Below are 23,869 nucleotides of genomic sequence, written 5' to 3' on the forward strand. Positions count from 1 at the left end.
AGAAAAGTCAAATGGAAGATGGGTGGCCTCAGCTCACTGCCCTCACATGCAATGGCCTTAATATTTTAGATGGTGAGGAAGAGGAGAGCAAATCTGACATGCTGTAGGCAGTGTCTGCTAGCAAAAGATCTGACTTTCAATAAAAATACTTAATTCTGTGAGACCCCCCCCCCCGAAAAGATGGAGAGCCAGAGTAAAGGGGATAAAAATAGTTCACATTTTAGTATATGTTGTATGTGTCAGTATTATTTGGTGCAATTTCTGCATCTCTGTACAAAATAATATCGTCTCGTTCTTTCCCCAAAACTCATGTTTTTAAATTAAAAGATAGCTTTTAAATAAAGCAGTGGTGGTTACTTTTGAAGGTTCTTGACTGAGAAGAGAGCACATGGGAATGTTCTGGGGTGATGGGAATATTCTAAGTCTGGTCTGGGTGCTTGTTAAACAGGTGGGTATAGATGCAAAAAGGTATCACGCTGTAACTTAAGATTTGTGTATTTTTACTGTGTTTAATATATGCTTCAATGAAAAGGAAAAAAATAAGTAAAAGGCAAGTCTGAGTTTTAGGCCTGCGGATGTGTGGTACACTAGACATCATAAATTATGGGCTCTGTTGGCCATGAAAGAACTGATTAGATCTTTCCAATCGCTTCCCATTTGCTCAGCGGATGACGTGATTTAGCAAAGTGGGGAGCTGTTAACTTGCCTCCTTGTTATTGGCACCCATTGAGTTCCCATACAAAACCTACCTAGAAAGGAAATTAGAAAAATAAATAAGGAAGAAGGGAAATACCCACTGAGTTCTCAGCTGAGACAAAATTCAGAGAGAGTTTCATGCTCATTGGGAATTTCTCTCAGTGGGGTTTTCCATGGCTGTTAATAGTTTTGACCCCAAGAATTCTGGGTCCCTATAGGATTGTTAGATCTGCCACAAAGGCAGAAATATCATGTCTGAAGCCTCTTCCCCCTAAATAAATGTGAAAAGTTCACAGAAGAATTGTATTCAGCAAACCTATGATTAAGAATACTAAAACTGCGTTGTTTCCAATAGCAAACAAAATACAACTGAATTTCCTGTTGCATGTTTTTAAGCTCTGTTCATTTTTGCTATTATTATTTTCTAATTTCTCAAAAGTAAACTTTTCAAAACCATAATGAAATTTCCAGGTTTTCTAGTTTTGATTCACTTAAACTATACACATGCCCTCTGATTATTTTTATATGATGGACATATTTTTGTTTGATGTAAGTATTTCCTCTTTAAAAAAATAGAAAAGAATAAATAGATTCTTACTGTGTTAGTAACAGTTTTAAACCCACAGATCCTTTTGAGATTCCCCTCCCTTAATAAAGTGTCAATTTTTTTAAATTTTTTGATTACTAGAGATTTTCATTTTGATTCTTTTACTCTTCCCTTACTTTAAAGAGTTCATGGCATTGATCTCAATAAAATAAAATCTCAAGAAAAAAGTCTTTATGCTGAGAAGAAATGTAAATATCTTTAACTATATTTATACTGCTATCTCTAAATGAACTCCACAACTGACAAAAATTATTTTTCCTGTCTAAAACGTTATTTTAATTCAGATGTTTAGAACCCAAAACTATTATTTTTCCTTTAGAAACATGGTATTTGTGTTCTCAGAATAGCTCAGAGAAGGTAGGTAATTTATTTAGCAATGAAATACTGTATGTTTGTGGCAAAATTTTAATAATAATAATATAATTATAATATAGCAAAACATTATTGAATAAAACATAATTTAATAATTTTACCCTTCAGCTATTGTTTAAAGGCATGTTTAATTACATAAAGATGGACATCTTAGAATAGCCTACACTTGTCAATATAGATAATGCAGAATGAACAGAGTAAAAAAAAAATATGAATCATCCCACCAACCAGAACTATCTACTCTTAATATAGTGTTGTGTTTACTTCCAATATTGAAAACATATTTACATAATTGAGATTATACTGCACTGTTTTGTATCTTGTTTTTCCCAGTCACTGTTGTATTTTGATGATTTTGAAGATTGTCAGCATGGATTCTTTGTCTAACCTCACTTCAAATCCCAAATCTTTTCTTTCTTTAAAGTAACTGGGCCACTCTTTTTTTAATTTTGTCTTGGCTTGTATAGAAGGTATAACATGAAGCTGAGAAAGGAAAGAGAAGGGAACCAGGAGGGGAGAGCATGACAGAAAGGGAGAGTTTAGGTAATGGTGTAAAAGTCAGAGGGGTCTATGGATAGAAAAGATGTTTGAGAGAAAATGAACAGAAGTTGGAGCAGTGAACTTCAGAATAACATGGATTCTAGCGTTAGAGCTAAATGGCAATGGGCATCATTTGATCCTACCCCATCATCTGGTGAGGATGCGTGTTTATTGAATTTAAGGTCTTGCTTTGGGGACAGAGACAGTTGCAGGCAGTACTTGAAAGGGAACACAGGTCTGCTGATTCTCAACCTTAATTTCCTCCCTTGAATCTCTGAGGTATAGAAAAACTGAAGAGCAAGAGGTGTGTACCATTTCCTTGAGGACTAAAAAAGGAAATAGTAGAAAAGAGGTGGCGGCTTAATCAATATCCTGATAAAAGACTTGATCAGAGCTGGCTGGAGCTTGGAAAGTTAAGGAAAGGGGGAGCACAGTAGTCCCCCCAGGGTGCAGAGAGGAGAAGACTATGTATTTATACAAGCCACCATCCTCAAATGGTTTTGTTTTTTTTAGATCAAGGATTACCCGCTCCAGATTTGTCAAAATTCTAGAATGAATGCTACAATGTACAACTGACCTATCCATGTAGTTAGCAAATGAAAAGATATTGAAGTTTTTGCCCACCTGATGGAAGGAGAACGAATACTTATCACAATCAATTATGCTTATCACATCATTTATTGTCCTCGAAGCAAAGCCCACCTGTCCAATTCTAAAGCAGTATAAACTTTACGCCTTTTGGACATCAGTGTGTGTAAGAAGAGCCCACGGTTCTTGTTACACTATTTCTCAGTGCTCTTCTCGATTCTAGAATAAGCGTGAGACCAGTGCCACTGGGGAGATGAGACTCAGAGGCTGGAAGATGGGAAATGGAGAGTAAGGGGTTACAGCGAAATTGTACAGTATTTTAAAACTTTACCAATGACTACTGTTCATTTGAAAATTAGAAAGCATTGTCCTGAGTGAGAGCCGAGACTTCATTACTTGAATCAGTGTCACTCTGCTTAATGCAAAATGTGTTTTTGGTTTGCTTCTCAAGAACCAGACCTCAAAAATTAAAAACTTGTTTTAAAAATTTGTTTTCTCTGCTAAGGCTCACCTTGACCTTATCCTGTCCCATGGACTTGAAGAATTTTCCAATGGATGTCCAGACGTGTACAATGCAGCTGGAGAGTTGTAAGTCACTACTACTGAAATGACCACCTGCTTGTTTTAACCAATGATCTGGTTCTTTCAATGTGTCATTAAGGAGAAAAAACCCGTAAGACTCATTCTCTACCTACTTAACAACTCCCGAGGTCCTTAAGGGAAGGACAAGCAAAAGTGAATGTGTGTGCATGTCTTATATCCAATAGAGAGAAGACCATGTTTCAAGGTAAAATGCCAAATAACTTGCCCTTCCTCAAAAAATGAGCCTGATTTAGTAAGCTTTTCTTTGAAATGAAAATGTCTCCTGGGAAAATTAAGATTATTAGTCATTTAACCTCTATAATGAATCACATTCTAGTCAGAAACTTGTATCTCCTTCTATCTCATGCTTGTATAGACCTTCACCCCAAAGGAATTTTGGCAGGAAGGGCTAATTGATTTGAGGACAAGATGCAGGGGCCTTAGCCAGAGGAGGAAACAAAAATGAGGGGCATGAGATGATAAGGAATAAAGGCATCTCCCTTAGATGGGCAATGGATATCCAAAGGCCTGGTGAAGGGAATAGGAAAATGCTACTACTTTGTCCCCTTTATGTCATGGCCCTGACGCCACTGAAATCTTTGACATGTGCCGTAAGTTGCTGATGCCTCCAGGTAATGGGATTTTTAGACAGGAGACATGAAATGTTTTCTGGCTTGCTCTGTCAGTTCCTCTGTTTGTAAAATGCAGAGAATAATAAGTGCTACTGACCTACAGGGATGTTAGGAGATCTAATGAGGCAGGGGCAAGAAAATACTTTTAACTTCTTGGTTTAGAAAAATAACAAATGTAAAAAGACATATCAACTATTATTAAAAGAGGCGGTGACAGGGTTTCCTTCTGATCATTTAAAATCACTGTAGACTTCCCTTGAAACTTCCTACAGAAATAAACAAAATAATGAAGCATCTTTGTTTGAAGAATCTGTCAGGAATAAAATGAGAATTTCTGGTTTACAATAGGCTTTATGTATTCATATTTTCCCTATCGCCCCTTCTCTTGAGAAGACAGTTAAGAAAAACTTTTTCCTACATAATGATTCCTTCTTTGTGACTTCTCTACTGCTCCCAACTCTCCCCTGACTCAACCCAACACTTAGTTTCTCTATAAAACAGCAACCATAGCTGTCATCTGAGGCTCCTCCAAGGCTTAAAAACTCCAATTAGTAAATATCCTTGGCCCTTGCAGGACCTAGAAGTAATGAAATGAAAGAAGCAGTGATGTGTTTACTGCTACTGACTCTGACTGTGAAGGGTGGGAATTGCTCTTTACTTTTCTACCCTCATATCACGTCCTCCTTCCCCACATCTTTACCTCTTCTGTTTGCCCCCACCTGGGGTTTCCAGGTGGCTGACAAGGACTATTATTGTAGTGGTCAGCAAGAAGCTGACCAGACAAGAATAGGGGTGTTTGGCAAGCTTCTAGTATTTGGTGGAGATACTCAAGAAGGGCTCATGCAGCACTGATGTGGAAGAGATAGGGTTGGCCATTCTCCCTGTGGACCATCAATGCTTACACGAAGTCCCCTTTGTGATTCCTTGCTTGTTCTTATTTTCTGGCTTTGAATGGAAAAGGTGGCCCAAAGAAAGAGGAAAGTAGATTCCAATTAACTTTGCCATTGATTTCTGGGTAGCTTTGGTGAGTCACTACCTTGCAGTAAACAAGAATAAGAATCTATAAACTTAATAAACTTGCTGAGGTTACTGGCCAGCCAAAACCTCACATAATAACCCTTGTCCTCCTCAATCTCCTTTTAGAGTTCCAATATCACAAATAAAGAAAGAAGGGGGAGAACTGACGCCTGAAAAAAGAGTAGCCTTCATTTCCGGGGTGTAAAAAACCCAGAAGCCCTTGACATAATGACCTAGTTAGCAGGAGCTTGGAGACTAAGTGCTAACTTCGGTTTACTAAACTGGTAACAGTCTTACTCTGGATGGTTCAAAAGTCATATAACAATATGACTTTATATAACAGAGCATCTGTTTTACTTCATATTAATCATTGTGATGTGTGGGCCCCTTTAGCAAGACACCAGCACAAATGAATATGCTTGATTTGCATATCCCACAGCTTCCTCTTAGGTTACCTGCCTATAGCCTTCCCCGCTTGCTAAAGTAACTGAGGATTGACCATAATGACTTGAACATAAACTTTCTCAAAACAAAGCTAATAGACCCTAGGAGAGGGGCCAAGTTTGCAATGGAAATATTTTAAGCAGGCCGGTGATAAATCCATTCTCTTTTTTTTTTTTTTTTAAAAAGGAATGCTTTTCATTTGAAATACTAAGACTGGTGCCGTGAACTGCATTGTCTTAATGGATATCCACAGACACAGCTCTTTAAAGTAAAGACAATCTTCAAAGGATTTTTGTTTGTTTACTTGTTTGTTCTTCAGAAACATTTAGTGGATAGAGCGGGCAGAAGTAAAATGGACTTTATAAGTTCCATTCTCCCATTACACAGAAAAAAAATCATTCAGAAATAGCTTGTTGTCTTCCATTTCTTTGGCTCCAATGACATGTAGTTGTCATGATGATTGCAGCTCTTTTATTAAAAAAGGCTCTTGAATTGATCGAGCATATGTCGCTTTAGATAATGTCCTTGTTTGTTTCTTTACGTGGCTAGACTTTCAAGCTTTCTTGGAAAGATGCATTCAATTTTTTACTATGATTTGTTTACTCCAGTTGGGTACACGATGAATGACCTGATATTCGAGTGGTTAAGTGATGGTCCAGTTCAAGTTGCTGAAGGATTGACACTGCCTCAGTTCATTCTGAAAGAAGAGAAGGAGCTCGGCTACTGCACAAAGCACTACAACACTGGTAAGTTTCCTTTGAGCTGCTAAACCCAAGTGGGCTCCATCTGCCACTTGGAGTATATATCCCATCACCTTAATTGCCGCATATTTACCAAGAAAGTGGAGCTATGAGGCACGGTCCTGGGCTTGGGTCAAAATGCCTTCAACACATAAGATGCCTATATCCTTTCGAACAGGTCAGGGAGCCCAACAGATAATTTTTCCAAGAGAGAGAGAAGGAAAGAGATTTGGGGATCTTTTGCTGCTCTCTTGCTGACCATCTACTATCAAATGAGTCTGAGGAAAAGTGTATGAGACCTTGTAAATGGTGCAGGAAGTGTATGAATTCTCGCCCATTCCCAGCATCCATTCTTGACGTTAGCTCCTCGGGTCAATTTGCACTCTCTGCCTTAGTGGAAGACACAAATAATAACATAGGTCTTTGCAAACCCAGAAATACAGCTGTTGTACTCTCCAGTCCTATAGACAGCGTGCATGAAAATCAGCTTGCGGGGAGTCAGCTGGCTCTAAAGTCACGCATTGTCTGTGGTGCTGACAGACACATGGGTCAGGGGGAGAATGTGAGGTAGTAGCAACAAGTGGGCATCTGTTGTTCCCCGGAAGATTATGCCCGCCGAGTAAAGTTGATAGCCTTTCCTATGAACGTCCTCGTCCGTGATGCCACACAGCTGATCAAGGACAGGCAGTCGAGACATGATGGTTTGTTCAGTGACTGCTCTGGTCCATGAACACTTGTTCCAGAAGTCAACAGTGCTTCCTATGAAATAACTAAAACCGGACTCTAAGGTGTCCTTCCTGGCCAAGAAGAACCTAACCCTACCTCATAATTTGTGTGAGCTAAGCCAAATTACCTTCTGTGTTTCTAACTCCAAGCCAATTAAAGAGGAAGGAAAGTGGGAAGGGGCAGGAACATCTGTCTCTTAATAGTAGGTTACAAGTTTTAATATCTTTATATGCACTCTATTTTATAGGCAATGCAACACTGTAAACAGATTCTAGGAATATTCTAAATGTCCTCAAGCAATTACCCAGGAGGTTATGACATTTTTACAGTGACTAGATTATATTCATGGTTTCTACAAATGTATATTTTTCTTTTGCCATTGGTAACACAAAGATAGATACACAATCATCCAAATCCTTTAGGAGCCCCATGTGAACTTTACTACTTAGGAAGGAATGGTTTCAACTATTTCATATTATATGTTATATATTATATGCTGTGTAGTATATGCTATACATATATGTTGTAGGTTATATGTTATAGCCTATATATTACATACTATAACCCCCACAAAACATGAATATTTTCTTTCCAATGGATAGTCTAGAAAATTCTGAAGCTCTGTCTAAATAATCAGGCTGCAACAAGCACAGATTTGAAAATTAAATCTGCCACATGGTTTTGGTCCAATGACTCTTTAGATCACTCGTTCTCACACTGTCATTTCCATTACGGGTTGAGTTGGAAAAGAGTTGAATTGGGTGTGTAGTGTCAGCGTTTTGTGCAATCTTTCAAATCCATCGTTAATGCTCCTTTGTAATAAAAATAAAGTGGGAGGCTGGAATGGGAAAGAGAAATTCAAATTGGATTTTAAATCATCACTTCCTGTTTCCAGGAAAGTTTACCTGCATCGAGGTTAAGTTTCACCTGGAACGCCAGATGGGATATTACTTGATCCAGATGTATATCCCCAGTCTGTTGATAGTCATTTTGTCCTGGGTCTCTTTTTGGATAAACATGGATGCAGCCCCTGCCAGAGTTGCACTGGGCATCACGACAGTCTTAACGATGACCACCCAGAGTTCAGGCTCCAGGGCATCTCTGCCAAAGGTAAGAAATCTCCTCACTTGACAACAAGGGACCTGAGAGGTTTGTCAAAGGTCTTACGGGCTGGAGAATTCTGTGAAGACAGAAATGTTTGCTACCCTGCGGCACTGTTGGAGATGCAAATGCAGTAAGAAGAGAATGGAAAGCTGAGTTTGAGAGTTAGAGCTCTGAGGACATGGGGGATCTTCATAATCAGATCAATTAGGGGAAAGGAGATTCAGGGTTGAGAGACAAGAGGAATGAGTGGAGGCAGAAACATGTCTCAGGAATTCTAAGAAGCCCTCGAGTACTTTTGACCTCATATTGTTTATGAGGCACGAAGCTTGCAGGAACTGGAGTAAGACTAATGCAACTTACGTTGTATTGTCAAGCAGTTACTGGGGAGGCTATTGCGATTCACGTGCTCAGTGAAGTCATTTACAGTAATAGAAGAGTGACTTAAGCTCCTGCAAATTTACAGAAAAGCCATATGCGATGAGTATGCATAAGAAATAAAGGTGCAGTATGAGGGTGCATCAAATCAGACACACGGGTGTTCGCTATGCCTTAATTTACCTTCATGGCTAATAACACTACTATTTTGAGTGACACAGTTACCTAGAGAACAGTGGACTCACTGAAGATGCTGAAAAGTCTGGCTACTGTGGCAGGTTGACAGAGAAGTGTGGAGTGGATATTGGGGACAGAAGGACATTTTGTAGCACCCTGAATAAGAAATCATAATGGCTACATAATCTCTTTTTATGTAAGAGCGGCCCTCTGCATTTGCAAATATTGCTTAAGCAAGTAATGATAAATGTTCTGCTTGTGAAATGCCCCAGCACCCCAAAATGTGCCTATGTGTATTTCCCCCTTTCACTGAGTACATTGAGCCATTAGCCTCAATTTTCCAGGAATCTGAGTTCAATTAGTATTCAGTATACACTGTCTCATACTGGTTTAGCAGTCCCTCCAAAACTCAGTTCCAGAAAATAACTGAGATGTAATCCCCTATCTTGGCTGGTTTGGGCTTATGTTCAGTTGTGCTGCAACTGACATGACGAGAAATGTTATATAATGCTCCACATTACCTCCTATGTTGGAAGATAAGATGACGTACAGAAGAGGCCTTTGGCTATAATGGAGTGGGGTTGAACAGTGGGAAAATAGTTATACAAATTTTTCAAGTTCCATGCCTCCAAAGATAAACATTAGATTTTGTATGCTAATAGAGAAAGGAATAGATCTGTCTCCGATACTTTTTTACTTTCTAGAATAACAAATAGTACGAAATACCTGTGTCATATTTCTGTTGCAATACAGATGTCAAAAATGGTAACAGCTTTTTTTTTCCGCTACATAATCACAAATCAATATTGCCTAATACAAATTCTAATCCCCTCTGTACCTCCTTCCAAACAGGTTCATTTGATTATATCCCGTTATTTATTAGCTACTGCTATCACTGTAATGCCATGACATTAAACACTAGGACACACCAATATATTTTACATTTTACTAGACAGCTAAAGTACTGGTGGCACACTGCAAGCAGATAATGTGAAAACATAAGACATTTAGCCTCCAACTACTCATTGCTGCCAAAAGAATAGTCATTTATTTTCAAAATGAGAGCTTGAGGTTTTTTACAAATTTGTTCTTCATTCTTATTAGCCATTGTGATTTTACATGGTCAAAACTATTGTTAAAAAGGAGACCAATCAAGACGGTAGAATAGGAAGACATGGAAGTCACCTCCCCCCATGAACACATCAAAAATGTATCTACATGTGGAACAATTCTCATTGAAAACTAACTGGAACCTGGCAGAAAGACTCCTGTACAACCAAGGCTATAAGAAAGATACATATGGAATTGGGTAGGAAGGGAAGAAAAGCAATCAGGTCAGGACCTATGTCCCTGGGAGGGGACTCAGAGGAAAAGGGAGAACACATGAACAGACGCCCGCCTTGGGGAGTGAGCAGTGAGAACCACAATTGGAAGCCCCAGTCCTGGCATCCTACACAGGGAAGACAAGCCCCCTTGGCTGCTGGAAGGACCACTGGGACTAACAGGAGGGCTGGGGGAAGCCTGGACCCCGCTCCTGAGGAACATGCATGTGCACGAGGGCTTGTGCACTGGCTTGCCCCTGGGGCAGGGCAGAGAGGGTGGTGAGAGGACTGCTCCAGCGGCTGTCAAGTCTCCCACAACTGCCTCGGTGCGCGCTCCAGCAAAGCTTACCCCACGTCGCAGTGTCGTATGGAATCTAGGGCTGCCACGACCAGAGGAAAAAACTTGGTTGTGGGATGCAGAGGTGACCCAGTCCCAGGGCAGAGCCTGGGTGAGGCGACAGTAGCCAGTGCTGGCGCTTACTCAAACGTCATATCAGAAGCAGCCCAGAACTCTGATGATGTCCACTCCACCACAGCTTACCCTAATACACAAAGAGAGTCCACACCGGCCCCGCCTGCCCTGCAGTGCAGCTCCACAAAAGCGCAGGGATGGCAGAGACTGGGGGAAGTGATTAGCAGTGAGGGACAAAGGGGACTTGGACCCGAGGCTGCATCTGAGCAGATCGAGGGAAATAACTGCTGGCACCTGTACTGGCAGCACATCGGAGACAGCTCAGACATCTGTCTGTGGCAAAAATGAGCCGAGACTCCACACGGGCCTCCCTTGCCTCAGCAATCCCCAGCTCTGGGGCAAAGGTCCCAGTGCTAGAAAAGGGGAAAGCAGACACTTAAAGGGAACAGAGCCAGATCAAGCCCAGCCCTCAGGGTTTCTACTCCAGCAACTTGGAGGGCAGTGATGGCCACTGAGCAGAAGGGAAGTCCCACCCCACACCCGGCTACAACTCTAGCCCCTCCAACTTCAGCCTCATGTCCTACCAAGGCGATAGCTAACAGCACATCCTGAGGAAAGACCTGGCTTATGTCCACATCAAATCTGCTCTCCCACCAAAGGCATTAGGCACACACAGTCTATAATATGAACACCCCTTCCAGACTGGAATAGATAACTGTTTCATTTAAATCCATAGAGGCAAAGAAAGTTAAGCAAACTAATAAGGCAGAGGAGCTACTCTCAGCTGAAACAGCAAGAGAAAACCACTGAAAATACATAATTAAACAGAAATAAATAACTTACCAGATAAAGAATTCAAAGCATTGCTAATAAGAATGTTAACTGAATTAGGGAAAAGAATAGATGAACAGAGTGAGAATGTTAACAAGGAACAAGAAAATATTTTAAAAACCCCAATCAGAAATAATGAATTCAATAACTGAAATAAAAACACAGGAGAAGGAATGAAGAGCAGACTAAGTGACACAGAAGAACACATAAGTGATCTCGAAAATAGAGTAATGGAAACCACCCAATCAGAAAAGCAAAAAGAAAAACAAATTTAAAAAAATGACAACAGTTTATGAGATCTCTGACATAACATTAAGTGTACCAATATTCAAATTATAGGGGCCCCAGAAGAAGAGAGAGAGAAGGGAATTGAAAATGTATTTGAGAAAATTATGGCTAAAGGCTTCCCAAACCAGTGAAAAAGGAAACAAATGTCCAGGTACAGGAAGCACAGAGGGTCCCAAACAGTACAAACCCAGACAGACATATCATAATTAAAATGGTAAAGCTTAAAGATAAAGAGAATTTTAAAGGCAGCAAGATAAAAACGGAGCCATATACAAGGGAACCCCCATAAGGCTATCAGCTGATTTTTCTGCAGAAATTCTGCAGGTCAGAAGGGAGTGGCCTGATATATTCAAAGTGCTGAAAGGGAAAAACCTGCAACCCAGGATACTACCCAGCAAGACTGTCATTTAGAATCCAAGGAGAGGTAAAAACTTCTTGGAAAAGCAAAAACTAAAAGAGTTCATCAATACTAAACCTACCATAAAGGAAATGTTAAAGGGTCTTCTCTAAGTGGAAAAAAGTAAGAATCTATAGGAAATGGAAAATCCAAAAAGGAAAGGCAAACATATACTAAGGACTAAGGATCTACCACTTAAATAAGCCAGTACAAATATTAAAAGACAAAAAATTGTAAAAGCAACTATAACTACAATAAACAGCTAAGGGATAAACATGAAGATGTAAAATATGACATTAAAAACACAAAAGTTTCGGGAGGGGTGTAAAAAAATGTATATCTTTTATGAATGGAGAAAGAAGATGTGGCACATATATACAATGGAATATTAGCCATAAAAAGAAACGACATTGAACTATTTGTACTGAGGTGGTTGGACCTAGAGTCTGTCATACAGAGTGAAGTAAGTCAGAAAGAGTAAAACAAATACCATATGCTAACACATATATATGGAATCTAAAAAAAAAAAGAAGGTCTGATGAACCTAGGGGCAGGACAGGAATAAAGATGCAGATGAACAGAATGGACTTGAGGATATGGGGAGGGGGAAGGCTAAGCTGGGATGAAGTGAGAGAGTAACATTGACATATATACACTACCAAACGTAAAATAGATAGCTAGTGGGAAGCAGTCACATAGCACAGGGAGATCAGCTCAGTGCTTTGTGACCACCTAGAGGGGTAGGATAGGGAGGGTGGGAGGGAGGGAGACGCAAGAGGGAGGGGATATGGGGATATATGTATACATATAGCTGGTTCACTTTGTTATACAGCAGAAACTCACACAATATTGTAAAGCAATTATACGCCAATAAAAATGTTTAAAAAATGTAGATCTTTTAAAATGTGTTTGAACATAAATGACTATCAGTTTAAAACAAGTAGATATAGTTACAGGTCAACATATATGAACCCTATGACAACCACAAATCGAAAACCTGCAATAGATACACAAAAACTAAAAAGAAAGGCACATGAGTATACTAAAGAATATCATCAAACTACAGGGGAAGAAACAAAAAGAAGAAGAAATGAACAGAGAAAAACTATAAAAACAACCAGAAAACAAGTAATAAAATGGCAATCAGTTCATACCTATCAATAATTACCCTAAACATGAATAGACTAAATGCTTCAATCAAAAGACATAGGGTGGGGACTTCCCTGGTGGTGAGGTGGTTGAGAATCCGCCTGCCAATGCAGGGAACACAGCTTCCAGCCCTGGTCTGGGAAGATCCCACATGCTGCGAAGCAACTAAGCCTGTGCACCACAACTACTGAGCCTGCACTCTAGAGCCCGCGAGCCACAACTACTGAGCCCATGTGCTGCAACTACTGAAGCCCGTGCACCTACAGCCCATGCTCCGCAACAAGAGAAGCCACCACAATGAGAAGCCTGTGCACTGCAACAAAGAGCAGCCCTCAGTTGTTGCAACTAGAGAAAGCCCGCGCACAGCAATGAAGACCCAACACAGCCAAAAATAAATTAAAAAACAAATTTATAAATAAAAAAAGACATAGGGTGGCTGATTGTATTAAAAAAAAAAGACCTATCTATATGCTGCCTACAAGACTCACTTCAGAACTAAAGACACAGACTGAAAGAGAGGGAATGGGAAAGGATATTTCATGCAAATGGAAATGGCAAGAAAGCAGGGGGTAGCAATACTCATACCAGACAAAACAGACTTTAAAACAAAGGCTGTAACAAAAGATAAAGAGGGCATTATATAATGATAAAGGGATCAATACAAGAAGAAGATATCACACACATTAACATATACGCATCCAGTAAAGGAGCATCTAAACACAGAAAGGAAATATTAACAGGAATAGATGGAGAAATTGACAATAATACAATACTCGCAGGGAACTTAAATGCCCCATTTACATCAATGGACAGATCATCCAGATAGAAAATCAATAAGGCAACAGTGGTCTTAAATGACACGTTATACCAGTGGGACTTGATAGTACCTACAGGAAATTCCAACCCCAAATGGCAGAATACATATTCTTTTCAAGTGCACATGGAACGTTTTCCAGGACAGATCACAAGCTAGGCCACAAAGCAAGTCTCAGCAAATTTAAGAGGATAGAAATTATTTCAAGCATCTTTTCTGACCACAACAGTGTGAAGCTGGAAATCAGTTACAGAAAGAAAAATGAGAAAAGAACAAACACGTGGACACTAAACAACATGCTACTAAAAAACCAATGGGTCAATAAAGGAATGAAAGAGGAAATAAGAAAATACATTGAGACAAATGAAAATGGAAAGACAACTTTCCACCACAACTTTCCAAAATCTATGGAATGCAGCAAAAGCAGTTCTAAGAAGGAAGTTTATTAGCAATACAGGCCTTCCTGAAGAAACAAGAAAAATCTCAAATAAACAGCATAACCTACCACCTAAAGGAATTAGAAAAAGGACAAAAAAGCCCAAAGTCAGCAAAAGGAAGGAAATATTAAAGATCAAAGAGGAAATAAAAATAGAGACCAAAAGTGAGAAAAGGAAAGATCAATGAAAGCAAGAGCTAATTTTTTGAAAAGATAAACTTGATAAACTTTTAGCCTGGTTCACCAAGAAGAAAAGAGAAGACCCAATTAAACAACATAGTAAGTGAAAGAACAGAAATAACAACCAATGCCACACAGATACAAAACTCATAAGAGAATACTACAAACAGTATATGCCAACAAATTGGACAACCTCGAAGAAATGGACAAATTTCTAGAAGCATACACCTGCCAAGACTGTATCAAGAAGAAACAATTTGAAAAGAACAATCACTAGCAATGAAATTAAATTTGTAATTAAAAAACTCCCATCAGACAAAAGTCCAGGACCAGATGGCTTCACAAGAAAATTCTACCAAACATATAAAGAGAGCTAATACCTTTACTTCTTCAAATATTCCAAAAAACTGAAGTGAACACAACATTCCAAATTCAGTCTATGAAGCCACCATTACCCTGATACCAAAACCAGAAAAAGACACTACAGAGAAGGAAAATTACAGGCCAATATCACTGATGAACATAGATGCAAAACTCCTCAACAAAATGTTAGCAAACTGAAGCCAACAATATACAAAAAGGATCATACACCATGATCAACAGGGATTTATTGCAGGGACTCAAGGATAGCTCAATATTTGCAAATTAACCAATGTGGTACATCACATTAGCAAAAAGAAGGATAAAAATCACATGACCATCTCAATAGACCCCCCCCAAAAACAGCATTTGACAAAATTCAACATTCATTCATGATAAAAAACTCTCATCAAAGTTGACATAAAGGGAACATATCTCAATATGATAAAGACCATTTAGGACAAACCCATAGCTAGAGAGGGGGAAGATGGCGGAAGAGTAAGACGTGGAGATCAACTTCCACCCCACAGATACATCAGAAATAGATCTACACGTGGAACAACTCCTACAGCACACCTACTGAATGCTGGCAGAAGACCTCAGACCTCCCAAAAGGCAAGAAACTCCCCACGTACCTGGGTAGGGCAAAAGAAAAAGAAAAACACAGACAAAAGAATAGGGACGGGACCTGCACCAGTGGGAGGGAGCCATGAAGGAGGAAAGGTTTCCACACACTAGGAAGCCCCTTCGCGGGCGGAGACTGTGGGTGGCGGAGGGGGGGAGCTTCGGAGCCACAGAGGAGAGCGCAGCAACAGGGGTGTGGAGGGCACAGCGGAGAGATTCCCGCACAGGGGATCGGTGCCAACCGGCACTCACCAGCCCGAGAGCTTGTACCTGCTGGGGCAGGCAGGGTTGGGACCTGAGGCTCGGGCTTCGGTCGGAGCGAAGGGACAGGACTGCGGTTGGCGGCATGAACACAGCCTGAAGGGGTTAGTGCACCACGGCTAGCCGGGAGGGAGTCCGGGAAAAAGTCTGGAGCTGCCGAAGAGGCAAGAGACTTTTTCTTCCCTCTTTGTTTCCTGGTGCGTGAGAAGAGGGGATTAAGAGCGCTGCTTAAAGGAGCTCCAGAGATGGGCGCAAGCCGCGGCTAACAGCGCAGACCCAGACGGGCATGACACGCTAAGGCTGCTGCTGCCGCCACCAAGAACCCTGTGTGCGAGCACAGGTCACTCTCCACACCTCCCTTCCAGGGAGCCTGTGCAGCCCGCCACTGCCAGGGTCCCGTGATCCAGGGACAACTTCCACAGGAGAACGCACGGCATGCCTCAGGCTGCTGCAACGAGATGCCGGCCTCTGCCGCCACAGGCTCGCCCCGCATCCGCACCCCTCCCTCCCCCCGGCCTGAGTGAGCCAGAGCCCCCAAATCAGCCGCTCCTCTAACCCCATCATATCTGGGCAAAGAACAGACGCCCTCTGGTGACCTACACGCAGAGGCGGGGCCAAATCCAAAGCTGAGCCCCTGGGAGCTGTGAGAACAAAGAAGAGAAAGGGAAATCCTTCCCATCAGCCTCAGGAGCAGCGGATTAAAGCTCCACAATCAACTTGATGTACCTGCATCTGTGGAATACCTGAATAGACAAGAATCATCCCAAATTGAGGAGGTGGACTTTGAGAGCAAGATTTATTATTTTTTCCGCTTTTCCTCTTTTTCTGAGTGTATATGTGTATGCTTCTGTGTGAGATTTGTCTGTATAGCTTTACTTTCAACATTTGTCCTGGGATTCTATCCATCCGGTTTTTTTGTTTGTTTTGTTTTTTCTTTTTAAAAAAATTTTTTCTTAATAATTATTTGTTTATTTTAATAACTTTATTTTACCTTACTTTATTTTATTTTATTTTATCCTCTTTCTTTCTAATTTTTCTCGCTTTTATTCGGAGCTGTGTGGATGAAAGGCTCTTGGTGCTGCAGCCAGGAGTCAGTGCTGTGCCTCTGAGGTGGGAGAGCCAACGTCAGGACACTGGTCCACAAGAAACCTCCCAGCTCCACAGAATATCAAATGGCGAAAATCTCCCAGAGATCTCCATCTCACCACCAACAACCAGCTTCACTCAACGACCAGCTAGCTACAGTGCTGGACACCCTATGCCAAACAACTAGCAAGACAGGAACACAACCCCACCCATTAGCTGAAAGGCTGCCTAAAATCATAATAAGGCCACAGACACCCCAAAACACACCACCAAACGTAGATCTGCGAACGAAAAAGAGAAGATTCAGCCTCATCCACCAGAACACAGGCACTAGTCCCCTCCACAAGGAAGCCTACACAACCCACTGAACCAACTTTAGCCACTGGGGAGAGACACCAAAAACAACGGGAACTACGAACCTGCAGCATGCAAAAAGGAGACCCCAAACACAGTATGATAAGCAAAATGAGAAGACAGAAAAGCACACAGCAGATGAAGGAGCAAGATAAAAACTCACCAGACCTAACAAATGAAGAGGAAATAGGCAGTCTACCTGAAAAAGAATTCAGAATAATGACAGTAAAGATGATTCAAAATCTTGGAAATAGAATAGAGAAAATTCAAGAAACATTTAAAAAGGACCTAGAAGAACTAAAGAGGAAACAAGCAACGATGAACAACACAATAAATGAAATTAAAAATACTCTAGATGGGATCAATAGCAGAATAACTGAGGCAGAAGAACGGATAAGTGACTTGGAAGATAAAATAGTGGAAATAACTACTGCAGAGCAGAACAAAGAAAAAAGAATGAAAAAAACTGAGGACAGTCTCAGAGACCTCTGGGACAACATTAAAAACACCAACATTCGAATTATAGGGATCCCAGAAGAAGAAGAGAAAAAGAAAGGGACTGAGAAAATATTTGAAGAGATTATAGTTGAAAACCTCCCTAATATGGGAAAGGAAATAGTTAATCAAGTCCAGGAAGCACAGAGAGTCCCATACAGGATAAATTCAAGGAGAAATACGCCAAGACACATATTAATCAAACTATCAAAAATTAAATACAAAGAAAACATATTAAAAGCAGCAAGGGAAAAACAACAAATAACACACAAGGGAATCCCCATAAGGTTGACAGCTGATCTCTCAGCAGAAACTCTGCAAGCCAGAAGGGAGTGGCAGGACATACTTAAAGTGATGAAGGAGAAAAACCTACAACCAAGATTACTCTACCCAGCAAGGATCTCATTCAGATTTGAAGGAGAAATTAAAACCTTTAAAGACAAACAAAAGCTAAGAGAATTCAGCACCACCAAACCAGCTTTACAACAAATGCTGAAGGAACTTCTCTAGGCAGGAAACACAAGAGAAGGAAAAGACTGACAATGACAAATGCAAAACAATTAAGAAAATGGTAACAGGAACATACATATCAATAATTACCTTAAATGTAAATGGATTAAATGCTGCAACCAAATGACATAGATTGCCTGAATGCATACAAAAACAATAGCCATATCTATATATGCTGTCTACAAGAGACCCACTTAAGACCTAGGGACACATACAGACTGAAAGTGAGGGAATGGAAAAAGATATTCCATGCAAATGGAAATCGAAAGAAAGCTGGAGTAGCAATTCTCGTATCAGACAAAATAGACTTTAAAACAAAGACTATTACAAGAGACAAAGAAGGACACTACATAATGATCAAGGGATCAATCCAAGAAAAAGATATAACAACTGTAAATATTTATGCACCCAACATAGGAGCACCTCAATACATGAGGCAAATACTAACAGCCATAAAAGGGGAAATCGACAGTAACACATGCATAGTAGGGGACTTTAACACACCACTTTCACCAATGGACAGATCATCCAAAATGAAACTAAATAAGGAAACACAAGCTTTAAATGATACATTAAACAAGATGGACTTAACTGATATTTATAGAACACTCCATCCAAAAACAACAGAATACACATTTTCCTCCAGTGCTCATGGAACATTCTCCAGGATAGATCATATCTTGGGTCACAAGTCAAGCCTTGGTAAGTTTAAGAAAATTGAAATCGTATCAAGTATCTTTTCCGACCACAACGCTATGAGACTAGATATCAATTACAGGAAAAGATCTGTAAAAAATACAAACACATGGAGGCTAAACAATACACTACTTAATAACGAAGTGATCACTGAAAAAATCAAAGAGGACATCAAAAAATACCTAGAAACAAATGACAATGGAGACACGACGACCTAAAACCTATGGAATGAAGCAATAGCAGTTCTAAGAGGGAAGTTTATAGCAATACAATCCTACCTTAAGAAACAGGAAACATATCGAATAAACACCCTAACCTTGCACCTAAAGCAATTAGAGAAAGAAGAACAAAAAACCCCCCAAAATTAGCAGAAGGAACGAAATCATAAAGATCAAATCAGAAATAAATGAAAAAGAAATGAGGAAACGATAGCAAAGATCAATAAATCTAAAAGCTGGTTCTTTGAGAAGATAAACAAAATTGATAAACCATTAGCCAGACTCATCAAGAAAGAAAGGGAGAAGACTCAAATCAATAGAAATAGAAATGAAAAAGGAGAAGTAACAAGTGACACTGCAGAAATACAAAGGATCATGAGAGATTACTACAAGCAACTCTATGCCAATAAAATGGACAACCTGGAAGAAATGGACAAATTCTTAGAAATGCACAACCTGCTAAGACTGAATCAGGAAGAAATAGAAAATATGAACAGACCAATCGCAAGCACTGAAATTGAAACTCTGATTAAACATCTTCCAACAAACAAAAGCCCAGGACCAGATGGCTTCACAGGCGAATTCTATCAAACATTTAGAGAAGAGCTAACACCTATCCTTCTCAAACACTTCCAAAATATAGCAGAGGGAGGAACACTCCCAAACTCATTCTACGAGACCACCATCACCCTGATACCAAAACCAGACAAAGATGTCACAAAGAAAGAAAACTACAGGCCAATATCACTGATGAACATACATGTAGAAATCCTCAACAAAATACTAGCAAACAGAATCCAACAGCACATTAAAAGGATCATACACCATGATCAAGTGGGGTTTATTCCAGGAATGCAAGGATTCTTCAATATACGCAAATCAATCAATGTGATACACCATATTAACAAATTGAAGGAGAAAAACCAATGGTCATCTCAATAGATGCAGAGAAGTCTTTCGACAAAATTCAACACCCATTTATGATAAAAACCCTCCAGAAAGTAGGCACAGAGGGAACTTTCCTCAACATAATAAAGCCATATATGACAAACCCACAGCCAACATCATCCTCAATGGTGAAAAACTGAAATCATTTCCACTAAGATCAGGAACACGACAAGGTTGCCCACTCTCACCACTCTTATTCAACGTAGTTTTGGAAGTTTTAGCTACAGCAATCAGAGAAGAAAAGGAAATGAAAGGAATCGAAATCGGAAAAGAAGAAGTAAAGCTGTCACTGTTTGCAGATGACATGATACTATACATAGAGAATCCTAAAGATGCTACCAGAAAACTACTAGAGCTAATCAATGAATTTGGTAAAGTAGCAGGATACAAAATTAATGCACAGAAATCTCCAGCATTCCTATACACTAATGATGAAAAATCTGAAAGTGAAATCAAGAAAACACTCCCATTTACCACTGCAACAAAAAGAATAAAATATCTAGGAATAAACCTACCTAACGAGACAAAAGACCTGTATGCAGAAAATTATAAGACACGGATGAAAGAAATTAAACATGATACAAATAGATGGAGAGATATACCATGTTCTTGGATTGGAAGAATCAACATTGTGAAAATGACTGTACTACCCAAAGCAATCTACAGATTCAATGCAATCCCTATCAAACTACCACTGGCGTTTTTCACAGAACTAGAACAAAAAATTTCACAATTTGTATGGAAACACAAAAGACCCCGAATAGCCAAAGCAATCTGGAGAACAAAAAACGGAGCTGGAGGAATCAGGCTCCCTGACTTCAGACTATACTACAAAGCTACAGTAATCAAGACAGTATGGTACTGACACAAAAACAGACAGATAGATCAATGGAACAGGATCGAAAGCCCAGAGATAAACCCATGCACATATGGTCACCTTATGTTTGATAAAGGAGGCAGGAATGTACAGTGGAGAAAGGACAGCCTCTTCAATAAGTGGTGCTGGGAAAACTGGATAGATACATGTAAAAGTGTGAGATTAGATCACTCCCTAAAACCATGCACAAAAATAAGCTCAAAATGGATTAAAGACCTAAATGTAAGGCCAGAAATTGTCAAAGTCTTAGAGGAAAACAAAGGCAGAACACTCTGACATAAATCACAGCAAGATGCTTTTTGACCCACCTCCCAAAGAAATGAAAATAAAAAGAAAAATAAACAAATGGGACCTAATGAAACTTCAAAGCTTTTGCACAGCAAAGGAAACCATAAACAAGACCAAAAGACAACCCTCAGAATGGGAGAAAATGTTTGCAAATGAAGCAAGTGACAAAGGATTAATCTCCAAAATATACAAGCAGCTCATGCACCTCAATAACAAAAAAAAAACAACCCAATCCAAAAATGGGCAGAAGACCTAAATAGACATTTCTCCAAAGAAGATATACAGACTGCCAACAAACACATGAAAGAATGCTCAACATCATTAATCATGAGAGAAATGCAAATCAAAACTACAATGAGATATCATCTCACACCAGTCAGAATGGCCATCATCCAAAAATCTAGAAACAATAAATGCTGGAGAGGGTGTGGAGAAAAGGGAACACTCTTGCACTGCTGTCGGGAATGTGAACTGGTACAGCCACTATGGAGAACAGTATGGAGGTTCCTTAAAAAACTACAAATAGAACTACCATACAACCCAGCAATCCCACTACTGGGCACATACCCTGAGAAAACCATAATTCAAAAGGAGTCATGTACCAAAATGTTCATTGCAGCTCTATTTACAATAGCCAAGAGATGGAAAGAACCTAAGTGTCCATCATCGGATGAATGGATAAAGAAGATGTGGCACATATATACAATGGAATATTACTCAGCCATAAAAAGAAATGAAATTGAGCTATTTGTAATGAGGTGGATAGACCTAGAGTCTGTCATACAGAGTGAAGTAAGTCAGAAAGAGAAAGACAAATACCGTATGCTAACACATATATATGGAATTTAAGAAAAAAAATTGTCATGAAGAAACTAGGGGTAAGACAGGAATAAAGACACAGACCTACTGGAGAATGGACTTGAGGATATGCGGAGGGGGAAGGGTGAGCTGTGACAAAGCGAGAGAGAGGCATGGACATATATACACTACCAAACGTAAAATAGATAGCTCGTGGGAAGCAGCCGCATAGCACAGGGAGACCACCTAGAGGAGTGGGATAGGGAGGGTGGGAGGGAGGGAGACGCAAGAGGGAAGAGATATGGGAACATATGTATATGTATAACTGATTCACTTTGTTATAAAGCAGAAACTAACACACCATTGTAAAGCAATTATACTCCAATAAAGATGCAAAAAAGAAACCCATAGCTAACAACATACTCAACAGTGAAAAGCTGAAGTTCTTTCTTCTAAAATGAGGAACAAGACAAGGATGCCCACTCTTGCCACCTTTTAAAAAAAATGTGTTTATTATTTATCTATTTTGGCTGCATTGAGTCTTTGTTGCTGCGCACGGTCTTTCACTAATTGTGGTGAGTTGGGGCTACTCATCGTTGTGGTGCGCAGGCTTCTCATTGTGGTCGCTTCTCTGTTTGCCAGGCACAGGCTCTAGGCATGTGGGCTTCAGTAGTTGAGGCATGTGGGCTCAGTAGTTGTGGCTCCCAAGCTCTAGAGCACAGGCTCAGTAGTTGTGGCGCACAGGCTTAGTTGCTCCATGGCATGTGGGATCTTCCCAGACCAGGGCTGGAAGCTGTGTCTCCTGCATTCACAGACAGATTCTTAAGCACTGCACCACCAGGGAAGTCCCTGTCGCCACTTTTTTAAACATAGTATTGGAAGTCCTAGCAACAGCAAACAGACAAAAAATAAAAAACAGAAGAATGAAGGAAGGAAGGAAGGGAGGGAGGGAGGGAAGGAGAGAGGGAGAGAGGGAGGGAGGGAGGGAGGAAGGGAGGAAGGAAGGAAGGAAGAAAGGAAGGAAGGAAGGAAGGAAGGAAGGAAGGAAGGAAGAGTGAACAAGCATCCAAATTGGAAGGGAAGAAATAAAACTATCACTATTTGCAGATAACATGGTACTTTATAGAGAAAATCCTAAGGTCTCCAACAAAAAACTACTAGAACTAATAAATGAATTCAGAAAAGTTGTAGAATACAAGGTTAATATAGAGAAATCTGTTGCTTTTCTATACACTAATAATGAACTATCAGAAAGAGAATGAAAAAAATCCTGTTTAAATCACATCAAAAAGAATAAAATACCTAGAAATAAAACTTAACAGAGGAGGTAAAAGACCTATACTACGAAAACTATAGAACACTGATGAAGGAAACCGAGGATGATACAAAGAAATGGAAAGATATCCCACGCTCTTGGATTGGAAGAATTAATATTGCTAAAATGGCAATACTACCCAAAGCAATCTACAGATTTAATACAATCTCTATCAAAATACCCATGATAGTTTTCACAGAAATAGAACTAGTAATCCTAAAATTTATATGGAACCACAAAAGACACCAAATTGTGAAAGCAATCTCGTGAATAAAAACAAAGCTGTGAAATCACCCTCCTTGACTTCAGATAATACAACAAAGCTACAGTAACCAAAACAGCATGGCACTGGCACAGAAACAGACACATATATCAATGGAACGGATTATAGAGCCCATAAATAAACCCATACACCTATGGTCAATTATGACAAAGTAGGCAAGAATATACAGTGGAGAAAAGACAGTCTCTTCTATAAGTGGTGGTGGGAAAACTGGGCAGCTACATGTAAAAGAATGAGATTAGAACACTTCACCACATGATATATAAAAATAAACTCGAAATGGATTAAAGTCCTAAATGTAAGACCTGAAACCATAAAACTCCTAGA

General features: G+C 39.9%; 1 protein-coding gene across 2 annotated transcripts in view; it reads left to right on the forward strand.

Annotated features, from left to right (window-relative positions):
- The window catches only part of GLRA2 (glycine receptor alpha 2), a gene marked incomplete at both ends in the record, with an annotated part of 196,246 nt that overhangs the window by 66,086 nt on the left and 106,291 nt on the right, over positions 1-23,869 (forward strand). For both annotated transcript variants that reach the window (XM_082864461.1, XM_082864460.1), the window contains 3 exons: positions 3,309-3,391; positions 6,087-6,224; positions 7,840-8,054. In XM_082864461.1, the coding sequence (XP_082720587.1) occupies positions 3,309-3,391; positions 6,087-6,224; positions 7,840-8,054 (436 nt within the window). The remainder of the gene's footprint in view (positions 1-3,308; positions 3,392-6,086; positions 6,225-7,839; positions 8,055-23,869) is intronic.

Source organism: Leucopleurus acutus (genome assembly GCF_964270905.1).
Source record: "Leucopleurus acutus genome assembly, chromosome: X".
NCBI lineage: Eukaryota > Metazoa > Chordata > Mammalia > Artiodactyla > Delphinidae > Leucopleurus > Leucopleurus acutus.